The 22,079-nt window shown below is 50.6% G+C and overlaps 3 protein-coding genes across 8 annotated transcripts; 2 read left to right on the plus strand and 1 right to left on the minus strand.

Annotated features, from left to right (window-relative positions):
• The first annotated feature begins 941 nt into the window (after positions 1–941).
• On the plus strand, positions 942–6,616 carry LOC124229733 (probable transmembrane reductase CYB561D1). The gene is made up of 3 exons (XM_046645094.1): positions 942–1,194; positions 1,692–1,729; positions 2,296–6,616. Exons 1-3 carry the CDS (start codon positions 1,047–1,049, stop codon positions 2,797–2,799), a joined length of 690 nt encoding a protein of 229 aa, XP_046501050.1. The 5' UTR covers positions 942–1,046; the 3' UTR covers positions 2,800–6,616.
• Positions 6,617–10,194: 3,578 nt separating this feature from the next.
• AMIGO1 (adhesion molecule with Ig like domain 1) lies at positions 10,195–15,802 on the minus strand. The gene is made up of 2 exons (XM_046645093.1): positions 15,491–15,802; positions 10,195–15,023 (listed from the first exon to the last, which is right to left on the minus strand). Exon 2 carries the CDS (start codon positions 14,956–14,958, stop codon positions 13,477–13,479), a length of 1,482 nt encoding a protein of 493 aa, XP_046501049.1. The 5' UTR covers positions 14,959–15,023; positions 15,491–15,802; the 3' UTR covers positions 10,195–13,476.
• Positions 15,518–21,807, plus strand: LOC124229734 (sterile alpha motif domain-containing protein 1-like). Of its 6 annotated transcripts, none has more exons than XR_006885970.1 (3): positions 15,806–15,944; positions 20,109–20,207; positions 21,104–21,807. XR_006885970.1 is itself a non-coding variant. In XM_046645095.1 (2 exons), the coding sequence occupies exons 1-2, from the start codon at positions 15,518–15,520 to the stop codon at positions 20,084–20,086; spliced, it is 492 nt and encodes a 163-aa protein (XP_046501051.1). In that variant the 3' UTR covers positions 20,087–20,221. The 6 variants fall into 6 exon arrangements, 2 of the variants coding, with proteins under 2 accessions (XP_046501051.1, XP_046501052.1); XR_006885972.1 differs by having other exon boundaries at positions 21,107–21,807; XR_006885969.1 differs by having other exon boundaries at positions 15,876–15,944; positions 20,022–20,207.
• Positions 21,808–22,079: the final 272 nt, after the last annotated feature.

Here is a 22,079-nt window from a genome sequence, read left to right on the forward strand (position 1 = left end):
TCTGGCTTTACCCTTGGATCTTTGCCCTGAGGGTCTGTGGGAGTCAGCCTGTGGCCCTTTTCTGGTCTTCCAGCAATCCTAGGCCCCCATCCCATCCGAATTACTGCCTCAGTTTCTTCAGCTGTTCTTGCCCTTCCCGCCTCTTACTACCTGCCTTATTTTCTCAACCACTGGAGGAGCTTGAATTGAGTTGGTAACTGCTCTCAGGATGTCCCTGATTCTGTAGGACAGCCTCTTTGCCCTTAAGGGAGGGGTACAGCCTCTCCCACGCAGGCCTCCTTGAGCTGAACCACACATTTTTTGGAGGCAGGAAGGGAAAAGGTATGATTGCTTACAGAACTTCCCTTAGTGTGGGAGACAGCAGGAATGTGGGAGGCCCTGGTCCGTCAGGATCGCCTGGCTGCCCAGGGCTGAGCAGATGGTTTGGAGGCAGCAAGGGCTGGGAGTGCCCTACTTCTTCCATTTATCTCACTGGGGACAACTACTGTGCAGATATGGGATGAGACTTGCATCTCCCTCCTTTGGTCCTTAAACCTGAATTCACCAAGCGCAGGTCACTATTTTTTGGCCTGTCCTTTCAGTCTCCTTGCTTTTAGGTGGAGGGGATTCTTATTCCTTTAATAAGACAGAAGAAGGGATGGCAGAAGAGAGTGGGTAGCCGGGGAAATTCAGTATTTCTGGAAAACTGCTCAAAACACTGGTTTCACACTCTTGGTTCAATGTACCAAATTTGTGATTTCGGGTTTGGCTGAAGTCAGTTGCCATAAGTGTAATTTCCACAGGCTACTTGAGACAAGCCATTGTAGACATAAAGATACAAATGAAGCTGGGACTGGAGGTGTGCGGTCCCCTTCTGCCCTCGGGGCTTTCCAAGGCTGTCGCGGTTTCCCCCCAGCCCCCAGAGGGCGCTGTGGGCGAATCTGCCGCTCTGCCGGAGGCGTCCCGGGGGAGGAGCCTCTCCCGCGGCGGCGGCCGCCTCCGCGATCGCAAACCCGGAAGACGCGCTCTGGCCGCTGAGAGTGTGTGCGCGCCGGCCCGGCACGGCTATGCAGCCCCTCGTGGTAGGTCTGGCTCCCGCTCCAGCGAGGGAGCCGAGACTGACCCGCTGGCTGCGGAGAGGCAGTGGGATCTTGGCGCACCTGGTAGCTTGGGCCTTCACCATCTTTCTGATTCTGCTGTCCCGGCCAGGAACCAGTGAGTGGGCAAGGAGGGGCGGGGCCAGGGAAGGGGGTGGAGCCGAGGTGCCAGAGGGGCAGCGCTTGGGAGCGCTAGGAAACGTGGATGTGGACCCCGCCAGTCGAGGGGCGGACTGTGGAGAGGTAGTAAGGGCGTGGTGGGGCGGGGCCCCGGGGGGATCCTAGAGGGGCGGTTCTTTGGTTGCTTGGGAGGCGAGGCAGAAGACTGAACTGAACTCACCAGTTCATCATGAGCATGATGGACGCTACAAGTAAGGGAGGGAGGCCAAGGTGCATTCTAGAACTGGGCTGACAGCTGCGAGGTGCCCACTGGGGAACCCAGGCCAAACTGGTGTATGTTTGCCCTCTAGGTTGCTCACCCAAAGCTTCCTGATTCCTAATTAGCGTTGGGGATAGTACAGTGACCTTTCCCCCTAGCCAGATTCTTTGGGCTCCCGCCAGCACAGGGGCAGAAACAATGGTGCCCACCGTCAGTCTGTTCTCTTTGATTCTTAGGTCTTTTCTCCTGGCACCCCGTATTCATGGCCTTGGCGGTGAGTTTGGGCTTCTTTCTGCAGCTGATTTGTTTGGATATGCCCCTAGTGAAGCATCCAGCCTTCAGAAGGCTCGGCCTTTCTAAGGCTTAGAGAGGTGGGGGACAGGTAGGGCCCCATCTTTCCCTGCAATCTATGAGACTGGGAGACCTGGAGGGCTGGGCTGTAGGTAGTGTCAGGTAGTTGAAGCGGGTGGGAGGGCATGGAAGATATTTCTTTCTCCACTAGTAGGGCCTGAAAGGAGGAAGTGGAAAGGGTGTTATCGAGTTGCTCCCCTCAAAGTTCAGGAAGAAGTTTAACGTTTGCTGTTCCCATTGATCAAGAAATGGGAGCCATGGTCTGTGGAGCAGGGCGGGGTGTGGATGTCAGCCTGAATGATGAGACTTCTACTCAAGTGTTAATTCTCAATTGTGCCCGGAAATGCTGACCTGTGAGACAGGAGATACTGGTGGGAGTTCTTTAGCCCCCACCCTTTGTCTTCCTTGTTTGGATGTATGAGAGCACCTCCTTTTTCTTAGGCCTCCAAGCTGGGCCTGAGGCTCACTGGCCCTCTCCTATGTTCACAGTTCTGCCTTTGCATGGCTGAGGCCATCCTACTCTTCTCGTCGGAGCACTCCCCGTTCTTCTTCTGCTCCCGAAAGGCCCGGATCCGACTCCACTGGGCAGGGCAGACCCTAGCCATCCTCTGTGCATCCCTGGGCCTGGGCTTCATCATCTGCAGCAGGACCCGCAGTGAGCTGCCCCACCTGGTGTCCTGGCACAGCTGGGTAGGGGCTCTGACGCTGCTGGCCACTGGTGGCCAGGCCCTGTGTGGGCTCTGCCTCCTCTGTCCCCAGGCAGCCAGGGTCTCAAGGGTGGCTCGCCTCAAGCTCTACCATCTGACATGTGGACTCGTGGTCTACCTGATGGCTACGGCAACGGTGCTCCTGGGCCTGTACTCAGTGTGGTTCCAGGCCCAGATCAAAGGTGCAGCCTGGTACCTGTGCCTGGCGCTGCCCCTCTATCCAGCCCTGGTGATCATGCACCAGATCTCCAGCTCCTACTTGCCAAGAAAGAAAATGGAAATGTGAGTTCCTCCAAACTCTGAATCTTGATGGGACACTTGCCTTGGACTTCAGTGGTTCCTTTGGTGATCTTCAAGGGATCCACTTCAGAAGTGGTAGGGTTTTTGTACTTCTTAGCTGGGCCAGGGGCTGCAGAAACCCAAACTGCTATTGCTGATGGATGACTCAGTGGGCTGAAATGGGGAAGTGCACTGGGTCCAAGTGAAAGGTGATGGGGAGCTTGGTCCTGAAGCCTCCGCTCCTGATGGGAGACAGACGTGTTGGGTGGTGGTGGTGATGGTGGTGGTGGTCATTTCCTGCTTGCATGCCTGATAAAGAGTTGGGTTCCTGTAACTTATGGATGGAAGCCATGGCTCTTTGGGTCACTTTTGAGAAAGCAGGGTGCTGTAGTGGAGAGAGCCCACGGGTCTTGTTTATGGGTTATGGTCCTCATAGGCTGTATTGTGCAACCTTAGGCAAGTCACATGTCTCAGGACCTCACTTTTCTCATCTGTGTAACGAGTGTTTCTAAACAATCTCTAATGTTCAGTGTCTGTTGGGTTGATGTCACACCCTTCCAGCCCTGGACCATGGGCCGGACCACTCAGCAGACTCAGGATGTAATTCTTGCATTCATTATCCCCTTGCCCCTCTGGAGAGACAGGTCTACCCTCGTGGCCTTTCAGGAATCTGTGCCAATTTGGCCCCTGGACCAGGGCACAAAGGGTCAGGCCCTGTGGAGAGAAGGGGCCCAGGTGAGGGTTTCCTGAACTCCAAGATAGTAAAGGCACTGAAGTCACTTTAAAGCTTTTGGAGAAGGGCATTGGCTTAACCAAGCCTATGGCTCTTGGCTGGGCTTCTTTGCCCAGCTAAGAACTTCCTTCAGCCCACCTCAGGATCTGGGCTTGAGGGCTGTGGAACATGGTGATGCTCCTTCCCTTGACATCCATTCTCAGTGGCAAAGTAGTCCTGAGCATCTCACATTTTTCCCTTCTTAGGGCTCAGGTTCTCACCTCAGCACATAGCTTCATGGAGCTATTCCAAAGCTTTTTGAACAAAATAAGAACCAAGGAAGTGGGGCAGGGCTCTTCTGATCTCGGGAAGACCAAGTCTCCCTGGTTCTCCTTCTTCCCTTGTCAACTAAGCTTTCCTCAGTTATCATCTCTTGCCAGCTCTTTGGCCCTGGAGGGGGCTGAGTTTGATGCCAGCTGGCAGATGAGGGCTGTGCCCACTTCCCTGCAGAGACCTCACCTTTTTCCAAACTGGAAGTAGTTCCCCAGACTGCCCTCAGCCGTGAAGGCTGGGTGCCAGACTGGTTAACTGTGGTCTGGCTCAGTGGAGGAGATGGAACCTCCGTAGACCATGGCAAGGACTGAAGACGGCTGAGTCAGGAAAGCTGGTGTTGAGTTGGGTAGAGATAGCTCAGTGGAAACTCTGAGAGGCCTGGAATGTAGAGGCTGGAGCTCCTTGTCCCAGGAGCAGGGGGAGGTGTTCCTCGATGGCAGTATTTGGGTTATGCCAGGTCTTTCGAAGGTTCAAGACCTTGTCTCTGGGTGGCTCAGAAGCAAGGAGGTTGGTATGATTCAGCATACAAGGATGGAGTTTGCAAGAGCAGACGTGTCCTCTGAGTGGATCTCACCAGGTTCCTCCTGGGTCAGATGGCATCTCCCAGTAGCTCTCCAGACCCTGAGCATCTAAAGGGGGCCACTCCTGTGCAGAGGGTGATTGTTCCTGTCTCGTTCATTGCCCTCTGTCCCCTCTCAAACTACCCACTGTGGTCTGGACCTGGAAGAGATGGTTCCTGGGGCTGCATGGAGGAGATGCTCATCTAGGGTCACTTTGATCAGGCATTCCATCTCTTCCTCCATCACAGCCAGTGCTGGGAGTCTCTCCCTGTCTGCAGCATGGGGGGAGGGCTGGGTAAGGTTCACCGGCTTGCTCCGAGAGCCAAGCAGACAACGCCATAAAGCCCCAGGCTGCCTGAGGTGTTGCCTCCTCCCAGTTGGTGCGGGGGCGGGTGGGCGGCGGGCAGGCGGGCTGACAGCCGGCAGTTTGCGTGGGCTGTGCCAGCTGATGTCTATTCCCAGCCCTGGGAGGAAGGGGGAAGTCATTTATATTCTGCTGGAGGAAGGGGCCCCAGCTGTCACCTCTGACCGGTAGGCCTGGAGGGCAGGGGCACGGGGCAGAGAGCAGGGCACAGGTGGTCTCTTGCTTGGATAGTCTGTGTGTAGTTTAGGGAGTACGTCACCAGGAGGAGCCCTTCTTCGCGGCTGGCCAGATGGTGGGGGGGGCTTCCCTTCCCTCCCCTCTTTGCATTTCTCCCTCCACACCACCTGCCCTCACATCCTGGGGCAGCAGCTGGACAACCATTAGGCCTCAGTGCCAGGGCACGCTTCCTCCAGCTGGGATCTCCGTGGCTGCCGCCTGCGTAAGCCTCCTGCCTCCCTCCGCGCTCTGTTCCCCCCACTCTCTGTATCTCCCCATCTGGGATATTAGCTGGGCTCCTTGTCAGTGAGGCACAGGCCTTGGGGGAGAAGCAAATGGCTGCCCTTTGCCCTTGTCCCCTGCTTAGGGAAAGCTGATAGTAGTCAGCCTGTTTTGCCTTTTTTAAAAAAAGCCAGTGTGCTCAAATAAAAAAAATGCATGTCATTTGCATAAATTTGCATAGCAGATTTACTAAATCCTGATTCCAAATGTGATTATATTCAAACTCAGCCTTGAGGACATTAGAAATATGGATGGTTTTTGTATCCAAATTATAATAAGAGTACCCTTCTGGGTTCAGATGACCCCCCAATCCCTATCTTTCCCATGACCACCCTGTCCCTTGAGTCCCACCATGGCTGGGGGTGGTGTTGAATGGCAGGAACTCTGTGGGAGTCTTCCAGCCTCACCTTCTTGGCTTTTCAGCTGCATCAAAGGTAGGCTGCTATCTCTCTTCCCAGCCTGTGCCTCCTCTCTCCTCACCCTGTCACGGAGCAGACTGCTCCTCCCCTCTCCCTGACACTGGCCTGTCCCTTCTTTCTCATTGTCCCACCCTTCCACCTTCGTGCATGGCTGCTATGGGTCTTGTTTTTAAAGCCTCACTGTGGGAGATCCAAGCACCCTCCCTGAGCCAGCTGGCTGCTGTGCCAAGGCCTGTTCAGAGTAAATAATAATCATTAGCTGAACAGTGCTGGGGCCTTTCAGCTCCAGATCTCTAAGCACTGGCAGGCTGAGTCAGCCAGCCCTCACCTTCCCCTTCTTCTTGGGCTGCCAGTGTAAGAGAATGGGGAGGCCTATGGGAGGGAAGGAGGGGTCGGGAGTCTTACCTCCCAGCCTTCAGGCTTCTTTTCTCTGGGAGTGGGCCCTGCGAGTCCTCTGAGTAAACAAAAAGGTCTTTTCAACTGACAAAGGTCAAGATGTAGGGAACGCAGTATGTGCTCTGCTGACACTGGTAGTGGCCGTGGTGGCTGCTGACCCTGAACCTCTGGTGTTCCTGCCCTTCCTTCTGTTTACCTATGTGGCCTCCAGAGGACACCCTTGGTCCTGACATCTGACCTCAGCATTTCTGGTGGCTCCCTGCAGGCTTAGGGAGCAGGGAGACCTCTGGTGTAGTGCTCCCACTGCCCCTGTGTCTGGCTGGCATAAAGAGCCTGTGTAACATGAAGTGAAAAGTGCATGGACCTGAAACTAGGAAACCTGCAGGCTGGGTTTATTTGGCCCTAACACTGGTGTGGCCAAAAGCAAACCCCTTACTGCTGGACCTCCCTCACAGGGATGATGTGAGGGTTAGATGGGAGAACGCATGTTAATAGGTATTGCAAAGTTCAAAACATTAAACAAATGTAAACAGGTGGTATTATGTTCTTGTCCTTATCTCTCTTTCATTCAGCCTGGCTCTGGGCTTTATGCTTCTTTTAGGGAGGCAATAAACAGTTATGGATGATAACGCTTAGGGGACCCAAGCATCAGAGAGGTTGTACTGCTGGCCATCGTAAGAGAACACAGACACCTTTCCTCCTTTTAAATGCAAGGTCACCTCTTATCCATTCCTGCCAGGAATGCCATCAAGGCTATGACTCTAGCAAAGCTTGCCCTAAAGTGCTGCCTACCTGGTGTTTTCAAGTCCTGGGGCTGCCTGCAAATCTGGGAGTCAGTGCAGTCATCCCCTAGGTCCAGCCTGAAGTTCCTGGAGCTGGTCTTGGTCTGGAGCTGCTGGTCACAAGTCTTTCTAAATCTCTCCTACCCAATTCTGCTCTTCTGAGGGAAAAGTAGAGCAGACAAGCCAGGAAAGGACGGAGCAACGGTAATGGACACAACACTGCCACTCCGACCCTCTGGTTTCCCCTGTAGCCACAGGCTGAGCAAGGCCTGCTTCAGGCTCTCATGCCAGGCATGGAGGTGCAGAGCTGTGAGACATGGCCCTGTCTTGTTCACAGGTTTGTTTCTCTTTCCTTCTTTCAGGCTCTTCAAGTAGGATCACAGTCTCCTCCTCCTCAAAGCACTTTATTGGAATTAAAACACACTCATACACACATACACATACACACACACACACAGCATGAAAGCAGTTCTGTTTCAATTTTTAAATTAGGGGAAGGATACTTTCCATTCCATTTGTCTGAGAACAGCCAGCAGTTGCCTGGAGTGGACAGAAAAGCAGGAACAGCAGCGCAGAGCCTTCCGTGTTCATTTTTTTATCTAATTGGTTTTTTTCTGTCCTGGGATCCAGGAATGAAACACCAGTCAGGCACTGTGGGCACAGCCTTAGCAATTCTCACCAGCACAGGCACAGAGAAGACAGCTGAAAGGCAGGAGGACAGTGTCCCAAAACTGCCCTGGAGGGGGGTCTGAAGTAGACAGTCTCCAGCACTGGGCTAAACTTACAGCAGACACAAATCACCTCCAGTAAGACAGCCTTCCCCCTTCCCACTGCCGAGAGGGCTTGGCTAGTCACCAACGTGCAGGGGATAAGAGTCCCAGTTTTTAATCTAACTGCTATTGTCAGAACTCCCCAGATGACTTTTTAGATCTCTACTGAAAGCAGATTAAGTAGCCACTTCAGGCTGTTCTGTGGTACCAAAGGATTCAACTCTTAGTCTCACTGAGTATACCTGAGGGGTCCCCAGCACCCCTCTCTTTAAAGTAGATTCCCAGTTATCTAACGGTGCTTTCTAAGGGTGCCCAGGACTGGGCTAGGCCTTTCTGCTTAGACCCACACCAAAAGCAAACTAAGCCAAGTGAGGGAGCAGTGGGAGGTGCGGGAGAGGCAGCACAAAGTCCTATCCAGCCGCAGTGCTCCCCAATCTGCATGCATGTTTGTGCACATATGCACACATGTGCATCCGCCCCTCCCTAAGGTTGGGGTTAATGACTCTCAGTGCATGTATGCTGGTACTGTAGGGCACCTGCAAGTCCACTGCAGGGCGCCATGTCCTGGCTCACTGAAGGCTGGTTCTCTCAGGTCATGGTTCCATGTCCCCTGTGATTCTGGGACAGCAACCAGGCTCACATAGACTGGAAGGCCTCGGGGCAGGTCTAAGTATCTTTACCACTTGATATTTTCCACTTGACAGTGTATAAGCCTGAGGAAGGGGCTTGACATGGCAGCTGCTGTAGCCTTCCTCTCTCAAGCCCCAGGAGAGGAAGCATCCGGCACAGGCTCACTGTAGCCTGACCAGAAAAGCCAGCCATCCTACTGCACAGGCCTGAGCCTTTTCTGCAGTGTGGGTGGGGAAAGTGAAGCTTCACCAGTGGTTTCCTGGGAGACAAGATAAGTGGGACAAGAATTACAACTGCAGAAAGGGAAGGAGTGGAGAGATCAGGTGGAAGAGAGACTAGGCTGGCCGATCCACGGATCATCTTCTGTTCTAAAAGGCAACTGTCAGATTAGCCTCCTCCATCCCCTGAAGTGCCACCTAAGAGGAGCTAGGGAAAGTGCTGTGAGACATGGCAGACAAAATTGCACATCTTGTCCAGAATCTAGGGAACTTCTTGTGGTTGGGGGGGGAAGGGGACAGGTTGAAGAGATGCAGCCATGGACTTCCCCGGGATGATGGAGAGAGAAGTATCAAAACTGTTCAGGCTCAAAGACAGGGCTTGGCACAGGCCAAAATAGAGGGGAGACCTGTCCTTGTTACCAGCTTCATCCTCTTGGCCAAATTCAGCCATAGCAAAAACTGCTTTGAAAAGATGAAAAAATGCTATATAAGTGTAGACTATGAGGGTGCTCTGACATCAACATCTGTCATTTCATTGACTGCCAAGGTTGATTTGTCTGATGTGGCTAGCTGTGAGGTGTCTCCATCCCTCACCACTTTGGCTGTTCCTCATGAAGAGAAAAAGACAACTTTCCAGGCAGAGGAGGGCTGCCCTTTGGTCAAGATTTTATCAGTGTAAGAAACCAGGTAATTATTCAAATTCTGATTCTTTTAATTTAATTTTAATTTTTAGTTAATTTTCCTTATACCATTTCCTCTCCCCTTTTGGAATCTACCATGATAGTCGCCTTCCAAAAGTACCAAGAGAGCAGCCAAAGAAATTGCATGTTCAGAGCTTCATAGAATCCAGTCCAGTTTCTGGTTGGCTGTGTCTGTACCAAGAAAGTGGGGATTGCATTTCTGTGTCCTATGCAATGCCTAGGACACATTACACTGTCAATGAATATTAACCTGCCCATTACATGAATGTATTTTTAGCCCGACCAAGGTGGTTACCATTTACAACATGAAAATATACTGGTAATAAAAATGTTGTGAAAATGAGCAGCTCTCCATTGTTTCTTTTAATTCAGTCCAAGCATTTTTCCATAGTACATTATTGGCTTGATCCAGATGTTTACGAGAACTCTGCCGAGAGGCAACCCTCCTCCCCAGAGACCCAGAAAGCCTTCATTATCGGGAGGCGCTAGCGCCAAGTCATGGAATTTTTCAGCTCTCTCCTGTTCAACCATCAGTGACATTTCTTTTGAGAATCTGTCTATTGGGTTGGTAAACTATGGTCCACTGGCCAAAACCAGCCCACTGCCTGGTTTTGTGTGGTCTGTGAGCTAATAAGAGTTTCTACATTTTTAAAGGGTTGAAAAAACTCAAAAGACATTAAAATTATATGAAATTCAAATTTCAATGTCCATAATGTTTGATTGAAACAGAGCCACAATCATTCATTTACGTACATCCGTGGCTGTCATCCTGCTACAACGACACAGCTGAGTAGTTGTAACAGATTGTACAGCCTGCAAAGCCTAACATATTTACTATCTGGCTCTTCACAGAGAAAGTCTGCTGACCCCTGGTCTATCTTAACACTTGGATGTGGGTTCTACCTGAGCCCTTAGAACAGTATTGAAATATTCTCTTCCTAGATAAGCCACACCCTTCTGAGGTACAGTGAACCCCACCCACAGGCTGAAAAGATAAATAAACCAGTCACAGACTATGCTGGAACAGAGACTCAAGCCAGGTTTAATGATCATTGTCTAGTTTTCAGAGCCCGGGGGCTCCAAGGTTTGCCAGCCTGGGTATACAACGTGGGAGGAATAGGGTCCTGGACGCGGGAAGCCTGCTTGCTTCGCCAGCAGGGCTACAGGGAAGGACAGGGGTGAGAACACACAGAAAACTGGCATGGATTGGCTTTGCTCTCCCCACCTGGGTGTACCCTCTCCTGGCCCCTTCCTAGGAGCCCCATAAATACAGGCAAAGAGAAAAGGTCACAAATAATCACACAGATTGCAGAGCCCTATCATACTCTGTCTCCAGGGACACCTGCTTCCTGGGAGACATGTCTGGTTTATGGGTATGGGAAGGGAAGGGGTGATTGCTCAGCCTTTTCTTATAACCAGACCTGGCAGTTTCCTACAGAGGCTTCTGGTGAGCTTACATATGCTAGTACTTAATCCCTCAAGTAGAAGCTGCCTTTGGGTACCACCGACTGAAACCACTGGAAGAGGCTAATCAGTTCAATCTCTTGGTGGGGCAGCCAGGCACATCCACCAGTCTCTCAAACTAGGGGCAAATTAGTGGATATAAGAAGGAGACTTAGAGCCTCAGGGCCTTTTCTTATTCCCTAAATTGGGTAGGACTTATGAAGAAATCGGCCCTTCTAGTCCTCAGGAACTCAGCTAGAATGCCCCAGAAGGCCTGCTGGGGCATTTGCCATTCACTTTAAAGATTTTCAGAGCCCTAAAGGTGCCTAGAGGAGAAACTGCAGCATGGAGATGAGATTTTTCCCAGGTTCCCTGATAAGTCTGAGGAGGGAGTCCTGGTTCCTATAGCCCCAGTAACAAAACTGTCACAAGTCTCTGGAATTTAACAGACAACTTTTCCATCCTACCCGTCTTAGCAGGGCAGTTAACATAGGAAGAGCAACTAACAGCTGCTTGGTCCTTTGTCAGTTTCCTTCCGGGTCCATCACTGGCCCTAGTTCTACATTCATTTCTCATATATATTGTCTTTAATCCAGGGAAGGTTTCTGAGGAGTCTGAAGGACCAGCTAGCTCCTCATCACCCCTCCAAATGTCCTCAACCTGTGGTTCTCCTAACTCCAGCCTTTGCAGAGGAGTTCTTCAGTGCCATGGAGATGTGGGTGAAGCTTCAAGGAAGTTCAGAAATTAACAAGAGTTTGTATCTGGGGAGCCTGGCATGGTCACAGTCTCTCCTACAGGGCAAGAAAATTGTGCGCATGAAGTTGTGCACATAGGTGGTGACCATTCTGAAAGTGGACATTAGTGGGGACTTAAGAATCACTGTCCTGATGGAAGTCAAGGTGCTGGTGTGCATGCATACCTATAAGCATGCATACCTATGAGCATGCATACCTATGAGCATGCAAGTACTTAAGGGAAATGCTGCACCTCTCTTGACACAACAAGGATACTAATAAAGGATGGACAGCAGTCTTGAGATCCCAGGAACAGACAAGGGGAAGATGTTGAGTTCCAGTTCCCTTCCCCAATCTTAATAGGCAGTGGGAATCAGGCCATCCTAGCAAGCAGCCCTTATCCACAGGTAAATAACACCTCTTGGAACCTAGAGAGCAGGTCAGAAAACTAGAAGATCTGGAGAACTTCCAACGGACAGGAACTTGGTGGGAGAGAGGGGGGAGACTGAAAAAGACCAACATCAGAGAACATTTTGCCATACTCGTCCCCTTGCCAAAGCTCAGAGCAACCACCTCCCAGAGCCTGCAGCAGAGTCAAAGGGAGAAGTTAAAGGGAGCAGTCATCTCCATACCCAAAGTATTCTGCAACCTTGGATGGACTGGAATGTTGGGCCATTCTTCTTAAGTTCCTCTGGCCTGACAACCACGACTGCACAGGTCTCTGGCTGAGGGGGCTAAGGGTGGCAGAACTTTCCTTCTGAAAGTTTAGTGCCACTGATTGTCTCTGTTACAAGACTGCCTGGAACCCTGTGGAGAGGGCAGAACTCTAAGCCGCACTCCAAACTGCGATTCTGGGGCAAAGACCACCCAATTCCACCCTGCAGATGATGAAATCTCATGCCTTGGCTTTGCAGCAGGGGTGAGATCTCTAAGAGAGGAGCAAGGCAGCTTTGTCGACATAGAGGGGATACACACCCGGTCTCCTCCATCCCCAACCCCAGTCTAACCCCGCTGGGGCCAGACTTTCCAGGACTCCTCCCTTTGCAGAGCAGCCTATTAGGGAAAACTCAGAATCCCACCTGAGCTTGATAAGGAGTCTGAATAAAGAGATGGAATACACGGAGGATCAGGTAGGTCCAGCTGGACGCTACATAATAGAGGCTGATTCATCCTCCTCCTCCTATAGTCTGAAGTGGCCCCACACCCCATATCTGTGGCAGGCATCCATAAAAACTCTGCTTCAGCAGCCACCACCCTGGTCTGACACACAGGTGCTGGGAATCAAATGCTGACCAAGGGTTTCACCAACCAGGGAATTAGCCAATCTGGACTTTATCCCCCATCCACAAGTTTTGTGCTGGCACCTATGCTGTGACACGGACCCCTCAGTTCATGCTGCACCCCTCTGTGCCACTGGTCCCAGGACAAGGCCCAGATACCATATCTCATGTTGTTGCCTATGTGACAGGCAACAGGCCAGGCTCCTGCGAAGATCCATCCACCCAGGGCTCATTGGGAAGGAGGAAGGCATTCGTGGGAAGTCTCACAACAGCTTTGGGCAGTTTTACTGATTGAGATCTCAGCCTTTTCCTGACTCCTTTTTCCAAAGATTTCCAATTTTCCCAGCTGTGAAGTGTGATTTCCTGGCCAAAGAAGTTACTACAGCTTTTCCCCAATGTGGCTCCCGTGGAAGCTCCCCCCCAACACACACAACACCCCAGGTGTGGGTGAGCAGAGAGAGAAAAAAATGATTTTTTTTTCCCAGATGATTTTCTCTTAAGGAGCTAGGGATGACCTTGAAAAAGTTTAGGGAATCTGCTCTTTCACCGCCCCTTCCTCATTCCCAACCAGCTGACACACTCCTCTTCCTCCACCACATTGAGAACTGCCAGGGCTTTGGGTAGGGGTGTAGCATTTGCCTGAGGATTAATACATCCATATTTGAAAATCGTGGCAGCCACACCCTGGTTGGGATCTTGCCTGCTATTGTACCCATGACCAATTCCCTTTGAGGTCAGGGGGAACCTACTCCCTTGGGCAGCCAGCCCTCTCTTCCATCCCCTCATATCCTTCAGGGGTGCATTACCTCTCCTGGGGCAGAATCTCCCCACCAACCCATCCTGCTCACACCACAATGGGCGTATCAGAGAAGACCGAGCTGACCGATTCCGGATCTGACATCCTCCGCTGGCCCTTGCCTGTTGCCTCAGGCACCGGCAGGGTGTTGCCTGGCTTGAGCTTGCCGTTTTGACCCTGCCCGGGTCCAGCAGGTTCCAGGAAGGCTACCCGCCGATCAAAACCATCATCCTTGTCCCCTCCAGCCATAGGATCGTGGTTGGGTGTGGTACTAAGCATGGAAGAGCTCAGGCTGTCTCCTTGATGGCTAGAAGGCTTCTCAACACCCCGACACCAGCAGCGGCAAGGAGTGAGGTACAGGTATATGAGGACCAGGACCACACTGAGGATACAGCCCACTAGGGTGGTATAGGCTGTGTTGAGGGTGTCGTGGTGTCCATGCGAGGTGAAATTGTACACTTTCAACTCCACAGACAGTGTCTCGTTGAAAGCCTCCCCCATAGCGTAGCAGGTATACACCCCCCCGTCCTCAACCTGCACATGCTCGAAATGAAGACTGCCATCCTTGGACACTGTCACTGTGCTGTTGGCCACCTCACCTAGCACCCGTTCATTGTTCGGTGTCACCCATACCTTGGTCATCCCCTGCTGCTTGGTGTCACACTTGATGGTCAAGGGGTCACCCAGGTGGGCCTCCCAGGCACGTTCCTTGTACTCACTGCAGTTGAGGAAACTCAGGTTGAAGACATTGTGCAGTTTCTTGGAGCTCATGCAGTACAGATCCTCCTGAAAGTCCATCACAGAGCTCAGCTGCCGGTACTGCCAGTGTGAAAAGAGCTGGTAAAGCTCACAGTCGCAGTGCAGGGGGTTGTTATGTAGGTACAGCCCATTCTTGATCCACGCGGGCAGCTTCTGCAGGTCGGGCAGTGGTAAGTTCTTTAGCTTGTTGGAGGAGAGGTCCAGGAGCGTGAGTTTGGGTAGCTTGGCTCCTTCCTTGACCAGTTCCAGAGGGAAGCGGGAGATCTGGTTCTGGCTCAAGTAGAGTTTCTGCAGCTGGGCCATGTCATCGAAGGCGGAGCGGTCCACTGCCATAATGTGGTTATTGTAGAGCAGCAGCACCTCCAGTGCTTGCAGTTCACTGAACAGGAACTCGTCCAGTGTCCGCAGCTGGTTGGAGGAGAGGTCCAGGTAGCGCAGGTTGGGTACCGGGGAAAAGGCCTCAGAGGAGATGAAGTTCAGGTGGTTGTGGCTCAGCAGCAGGGAGTGCAGGTGGGTCAGGCGCGTGGGGGTCCACTCGGCCCGCAGGCGGCTCAGGTTGTTGTGGCTGAGGTCCAGTAGTGCGGTATAGCTGGGCAAGGAGTGGGGCACGTTGGGCAGCTGCTGCTTGGAGCAGCTGAGGATGTTGCTGGCGCACAGGCAGGCGGCAGGACAGCTAACCAAGGGACGGCCAGCTCTGGCCACCTCAAAGAGGAGCAGGAAAAAGGACAGCAGCAGGAGCCAGAGGCCTCGCAGGTCACCGGGGGGTTGCATAGTGTCACTGGGGAGAGCGAGGAAGGCCACAAGGAAGATCTGGGAGGGAGTCACCCAGGCATGTTCTGGTGGGGTAAAGAAGGGTCACTTTCACTACAGGCATAAGGGAGAGAGGATGGGTTTGTGGTTACCAGGGCCTCTGAGGGGAAGGACACACTCTCCCTCTTTCCTCTCACCCCCCATCCCACCCCCAGCCCCCATTGCGCTAGAAAAGAAAGGTAGAGATGCTGGGTAGTTCCCAGGCACTATGCAGGCGGTGGGCTCAAAATACTGGGGCACAAAGAGGAGATGGACACAAGGGCCTAGTGGGCTGGGGTCACAGGAGTGTGGGATGGGGTATGCCCAGATGTCAGGGACTGTTGGGATCACAGGGGTTGCATGGGCGGGGTTTGGAGGCGGGGTCAGCAGGGCCTTTGAGGAGGAGCAGAGGGAAGGTCAACAGGGCACTGGCTAGGTAGGGCGCGTCCTGACGGGATGAGGGTCCCCGGGGCCTGTCTGGGCGTGCTCCCCCCGGGACCTCTAGTCACTGCACCTGCTTGGCGAGGACGTGTCTCAGCCCATGGCGGGTCCGGGAGCTCCGTCGCGGCCTCCCCGGCGGCGCCTCACTGGCCGGCCTGTCGCGGCGCCCGCCTTACGCAGGGGCCCGCGCTCGGCGACATCGCCTCCTGGGGACTTGCCGGGCTCCGCTCGCCTTCCCCGCGCTGCCGCCTCGACCGCTGCGCCCGCCGGAGCCCACCGACCTCGGCCGCTGCCTCCGGGTCCGCGGGTCCGGCGTGGAGCGATGCGGGGAGCAGGAGGCGCCGCGATCCGAGCGGAGGGAGCGGCGTGGGGGCAGCGAGCACCGCGCGCGCGCCCGTCCCCGCCGCCGGAGCCTCAGGGCGCGTGCGCGCGGCGGGGGCGGGGCGCACGTGCGTGTGTTTGTGTCGGAGCCGGACGGGCGGCCGCGCGCGGGGTCATTCTCTCAACGTGTTGGGGACCCGGACCTGGTGAGGAAAGCTGCCTGGGGGCGGGGGCGGGGGGGTTGCTCTGGCCCCTCAGTTCCTCTGTTACTGCCTCCACCTCTTCCATCTGCTTAATAGTTCCGTCCCCACCCACAACCGCTCTCAGGAAAGATAGGTCTACCTAAAGTGAATTCGTTGCAACTCACTCGGGCAAGAAGAGTCGCACGTCTTGTAATTTTACAAATTAAAGAAATCTGGCTCCGCTCCCGCCCGTCAGTGTTGGCGAGAAGTTCATTGGTCACGTTCTGGGGTTCCCCCTCCCCTCTGTCTATGGTTGTGAAGTCCCAAAAATTTGGGGAACGATTTGGGGAAGAGCCTTTTTTTCAGTCTTGATGCTACTATTCCATGACCCTTGGGGTACCACTGAAGAGTACAGTTCCACAGCCTGCAAGCCAGAGGGGCAGGAGTGGGGGTAGGAGGGGGGTTAGTGCATGCCCAGGCCGCGGGAGCCCTCTTCCTCGGGCATCCCATGCCCCGGTCCCCACTCCGCCCCTGACACGAACGCAGGGACTGCGTACCAGCCAGGGACAGGTTTCCATTCCTGGAAAAGCCAAAACCCTCCCTAACCCGGTGGAAGGTTTCATTCATGCCTTAGGCCTGGCCACTTGCCCTCTTCCTGCACCAGTACTTTTTCCCCTCCCCTTCTGGAGCAGTTCCAGCATAGTTTCTCTGTTACCTAATCCTCAAGATGAAGGGAGGGTGTCTTCTTTAGGGTGACCCTTGAAACACCAAGAAGCTGTTAACAGTATGAGGTGTTGGGGGTTGGGCATGGGGAGAGGGGGATGAAAGAAGAGCCTAGACCTTATAATTCAAGACTTCAGCTATTCTTGGGATGGCAGACCCAGAGGGAGAAATTACCTTTTTATTCCTTCTAGTCTCTTACAATAGCAAGAGCAAGACTGAAATTAATGTCGCAATACATTAGCTTGCTAAGAGTTTTAAAAAGAAAGAATTTATATCTGTCACATATGTTTTACCATGAATTTAAGTGTATTATCTCTTCAAGGGATATTAGCATGTTAACCTTATGTGTAGTGTGAAAAGGTCTTTCTTTCCTGTTCATTTCAGGCATCAGTGATAAGGTGGGGAGAGTATTCAGGGAGTGGGAAATCTTTAAATGACATTGCCTCAGTTCTCTATTGCTGCATAACAGATAACCCCCAAACTGAGTGGCTTCGTTCAACAATGTACATTTATTGGCTTTTACAGTTTCTGTCGGTCAGAGATTTGAGAGTGGCTTGGCAGGCAGTTCTGGCTTGGAGGTCTTTCATGCAGTTGCAATCATATGTCAGATGGAGCTACAGTCATTGGAAGGCTTGACTGGGGCCAGAGAATCAATTTCCACAGAGGCTCACTTACGTAGCTCACTCCTGTGGCTGGCTGTTGGCAGGAGGCCTTGGCTTCTCTCCATAAATGCCTCTCCACAAGACTGCCTGAGTGTCCTCATAGCATGGTAGCTGACTTCCCTCAGAGCAAGAGATCCAAGAGAAAGCAAGGCAGAGTCACAATGACCTAGCTCTCCAAGGTCACACCCATCACCTCCACTTTGGTCACACGGACAGGCCTGATTCAGTATGGAAGGAGACTACACAAAGCCATGAATACCAGGAGGAAAGGATCATTGGGGGCCATCTTGGAGGCTGGCTATCACACACATTGTCTCTGAAATCACATCTGTTTTTTAATTTTGAAAAATTTCAAACATACACAAAAGTAGAGAAGATAGTACAATGAACTCCCATATACCCATCATCTATAGTCAATAATTATAAGGAAATTCCATCATTTTATTTTGTACAAGTATCCCTGATAAACACATACTCTTCCAACCGCCCCCCACCCCAATCCCCATATCCCTTACTAACCTTCCTTAGACCTGGTGTTCCAGACTTTGCTTTCTCTCCCTTTCCCCTTTCTGCCACATTTAAGGAATGGAGGAGAGACAGATACAAAGAAAGAAGAAGATCCCTTATGCTGGACTCCAGTCTCAAGTATGGGGGTCTGCAGTTTGGAGCAGTCACCACAGATATGGTCTTCAGTTAATCCCTTTTTTTCCAGGTCATCCAGAAGTAACCATGCCATTTTCAAATTTTAATGTGCATACAGATCACCCAGGGATCTTGTTAACCTGCAGATTCTGAATCAGTAGGTCTAGGGTGGGGCCTGAGATTGTGCATTTCTAACAAGGCAGTAAGGTGATGCAGACACTACTGATCCATGGGCCATACTTTGAGTAGCAAGGGTCTAAAGCTTTGCTGTCCAAATTGGTACCCAATAGCTACATGTGGCTATTTAAATTAATTAAAATTAAATAGCATTATAAATCACTTCCTTAGTTTCCCTAGCCACATTTCAAATAGCCTATTGTGAACCCTATTGAACATAATTACAGAAAGTTCCATTGGATGGCACTGGTGTAGAGAATTGACTTATGATGTCTCTCCCACAGCTGCTTTCCAGACCAGAACTATTAATTCACAACAAAAAGAGGACCTTGGCGGGATAAATAGCAACAGGTTATTTTTGCTGGCATGGATCAACTAGTGTTCCTGAATACAATTCGGAAGGTTGTTTGGTCAGGTCAGCATTTGAGCAAAAGAGGTTGGATCTGTCTACGAGGTTATGAGACTGGATAAATTGCTTTTCTCAATACTAGAAGTATTGTTTTCTTTCTTAATAGCTAGTACTGTCCATAGGAATCAGAGCTGGAGAAGACTGATGGAAGACATCCTATTAAGAAGCTTACCTTTTGCCTCCTTTTTAAAGCCTCCGTGTGACCGGCCACCCTTCTTCGGGACAATGTGGTCTAGTCTACGCACACTTTAGGTGTTCCTTTTTGTGATTCCATTTCACCTGATATATACGTCCTTATATAACTTTTCATCTACTATTTTGTCTGTTTACGTATCTACTTCCTTATCAGACTGTAAGCTTGAGAACAGGGATTTGCCCTGGTTTTGGTTCCTAATAGGCGTAGAAATATGTTTGTTGAATTAATTCATTCATTAATAATTGCATTACATTAACATTTATTATATGTTCATCTCAATGCCTGGTGTAGGAGTAAGGATGGAACATAGGGTTTGGTCTTGGACAGTCACAGCTGCGTGACTTTTGTTATTTCACTTTGTTCTACTAAATCGTACTCCATTATCTGTAAAATGGAAATGATGATACCACGTGGGCTTACTTCATTGGATTACTTTGGGGATCTAATGAGCTAACAGTTGTGAAAGTGCTTATCATTTGTAAGTATTATCTTTAAAAAAAATTGTAGTTTTTGGGGCCGGCCCAGTGGTGCAGTGGTTAAGGTCACATGTTCTGCTTCGGTGGCCCAGGGTTTACCAGTTCGGATCCCAGGTGCAGATGTCTGCACTGCTTAACAAGCCAGCTGTGGCAGGTGTCCCACATATAAAGTAGAGGAAGATGGGCACAGATGTTAGCTCAGGGCTAATCTTCCTCAAAAATAAAATAAATTAAAAATCCTAGTTTTCTTCATGAGAGTTAGGAGACCCCCCCAGATCTTGATGTCAACATATGCACAGATTACATAACTATCTGCCTTGTTTGCATGTTCTAGGGTACTGCCTATTTGGAATATTCACTCCTACTTCCAAGCGCTCCCTCTCTGGCCTAACTATCTTTTACAATTTAAAAATATTTACAAATTTTAAATAAAAATTTAAATTTAAAAAGATTTTTAAAAATTTTAAATATTCTTGCATTTTGTGGAGAACCCCAGTGGTGTGACTAATATGAGCACAGTTTTTGTAGTTCTTGGTGTAGCTCCAAAAAAGAGGGGGCTCTAAAATAAGGCTATTTCTGGGAGGGGTAGCAAAAAAGATGAGTCCTTTGTTAAGTATTGCTTAAAGGGCTTCAATTTCAGCCCTTACCATTGAGTTGAGTCCTTTATATGTCCAGCAGTTCACCTATGTTTCCATTTTTGGTTTGTCCCTGAAGGTTGCTCAGTCTGGAGGATTCCTGTTGCCAACCCCCTGCCCCCACCTCCATAAGCTGTCACTCATTTCACTGACCCTTTTAACTTTTTAACTTGCCTCTTAGCGTGCTCACCCATTATTACTGTGCAAGAGAAAAGTATTTCTTCTTATTGGACAGCTGACCTCTGACGTCCATTTTGCTACTCCTTAGCATTTTGCACCTCAACCCTGCACACGTCCTGGTAGCTCCACTTGATCTGCAGAAACCACAACGATGGAGAAACTAACTAGGGCAGAAGAGGAATCACTGGTGAGGATGGAGGGGTATGCTAGCCACCTTTCAGTGTCCTGGGCTCTTTGGTTTGTCAAGTAAATCTGAAGATACCTTGTTCAGTCTACAGCTCACGCTCTTGGTCAGGGTTGTTCTGCTTCCCTGGAGGTGGTTATTCCTGGTGACTAAATCATGAATACTTTCTTGGCTTTTGACACCCACAAATGGACATCTCAAAACAGTCCTGCAGTGAATCATCAGATAGATGTGTCTTTTAAATATGGCTTACAAATCAATTCACAGTTCAAAATATTATTTCGGTCTTTAGCAGTGGGGTTCACCACCTCAGTCAGCCTGCTGCTGAGTAGACATCCCAGAGATGGAAGACTTTGGTTCCCAGGCATTGTTACAAATAAGACTATCCTGGAGCTCCTGCCCTGTGAGCCTGGATGACCAAGAGGCCCTCCAAAAGAAGTTTGGTATTTTTTTCATTAAGAAGTTTTGTCGGGGCTGCCCCAGTAGCGCAGCGGTTAAGTGTGTACGTTCCGCTTTGGTGGCCCGGGTTTGCTGGTTCTGATCCCAGGTGTGGACGTGGCACCGCTTGGCAAGCCATGCTGTGGTAGGCATCCCACATGTAAAGTAGAGGAAGATGGGCACAGATGTTAGCTCGGGGCCAGTCTTCCTCAGCAAAGAGAGGAGGATTGGCAGCAGATGTTGGCTCAGGGCTGATCTTCCTCAGAAAATAAATAAATAAATAAATAAATAAATAAATAAAGTAAACTGAGGAATAAAAGTTTTGTTGTAAGTCTGAAAATATTTTCTTTCCTGTACACGCAACCCTCTTTCTTGATTTCTAAAAGCTTTATGTCTAAAATTAAATTCTAGCTAATGTAAGACTTCTCAGCTAATTTTCTTCTTCTTTTTTTTTTTCTAAGAAGATTAGCCCTGAGCTGACATCTGTGACCATCTTCCTCTACTTTATATGTGGGACGCCTGCCACAGCATGGCCTGAGAAGCGGTGCGGAGGTCCGTGTCTGGAATCCAAACCGATGAACCCCAGGCCACAGCAGAATGTGCAAACTTAACCGCTACGCCACCAGGCCAGCCCTTCAACTAATTTTCACATCATGTGAATCCTTGGCTTGTTTGTATTGTATTTGGAAAGTTAATATTCCAGTTTAGGAAGTCAGAGCTTCTATGATTTGGGGGGGGATTATAGTTAAACTGAATGTCAAGCTTATAGTTAAGGATCTAAGGCCATTTGACTAACTCTTTGTGTTAATAGATCTTTTTCCCCTAATCATACTTTTTGAGTCTTTACCTATTCATTTATGTTTGAAGTTTCTACCTTTCAACCACTTACACTGTTCTGAGCCGATTCCCAGGCTAATCGTAATGTTGGCTGGTGTGGCCCTTACCTATAATGAGAGGAGTTTAGGCCACCAGTGCTGGAAGATACTTTAGCAGTCAAGTTCACAAGCTGGTTCATGGGAGAGCTGAGGTAACTTGGAGAGGGAGTGTAGTTTTGTACTTAATACTGTAGTTTTTGGAGTCAGGCTTTTTGGGATCAAATCTCAGCTCTGCCACTCACTGTGTGACTGTAGCCAGTTACTTAACTAGTAAAATGGGCATAATAAAGATACCCACCTAATGTGAGTATTGTGCTGATTTAATGAGTTTATGTACCTAACTGAGTCTCTAACATGCAATAGGCACTCTATCAGTGCGGGGAGTTAGGAGTGGGCTCTTCAGGGTTCTTTTCAATGCACCATAACATTTCCAGGAACAGTGAGGCCCACAGAACTGCGGGAGCTGTGATCTTTGGCCTACGCTCTCCAGGGGTTCCAGGCCCAGGTTGTGGGCGTAGAAGAGTTCTAAGTGTTGACGAATGGGAGGCTTGGATGAGGAAGC

This window comes from Equus quagga, chromosome 18 (genome assembly GCF_021613505.1).
Source record: "Equus quagga isolate Etosha38 chromosome 18, UCLA_HA_Equagga_1.0, whole genome shotgun sequence".
Classification (NCBI taxonomy): Eukaryota; Metazoa; Chordata; class Mammalia; order Perissodactyla; family Equidae; genus Equus; species Equus quagga.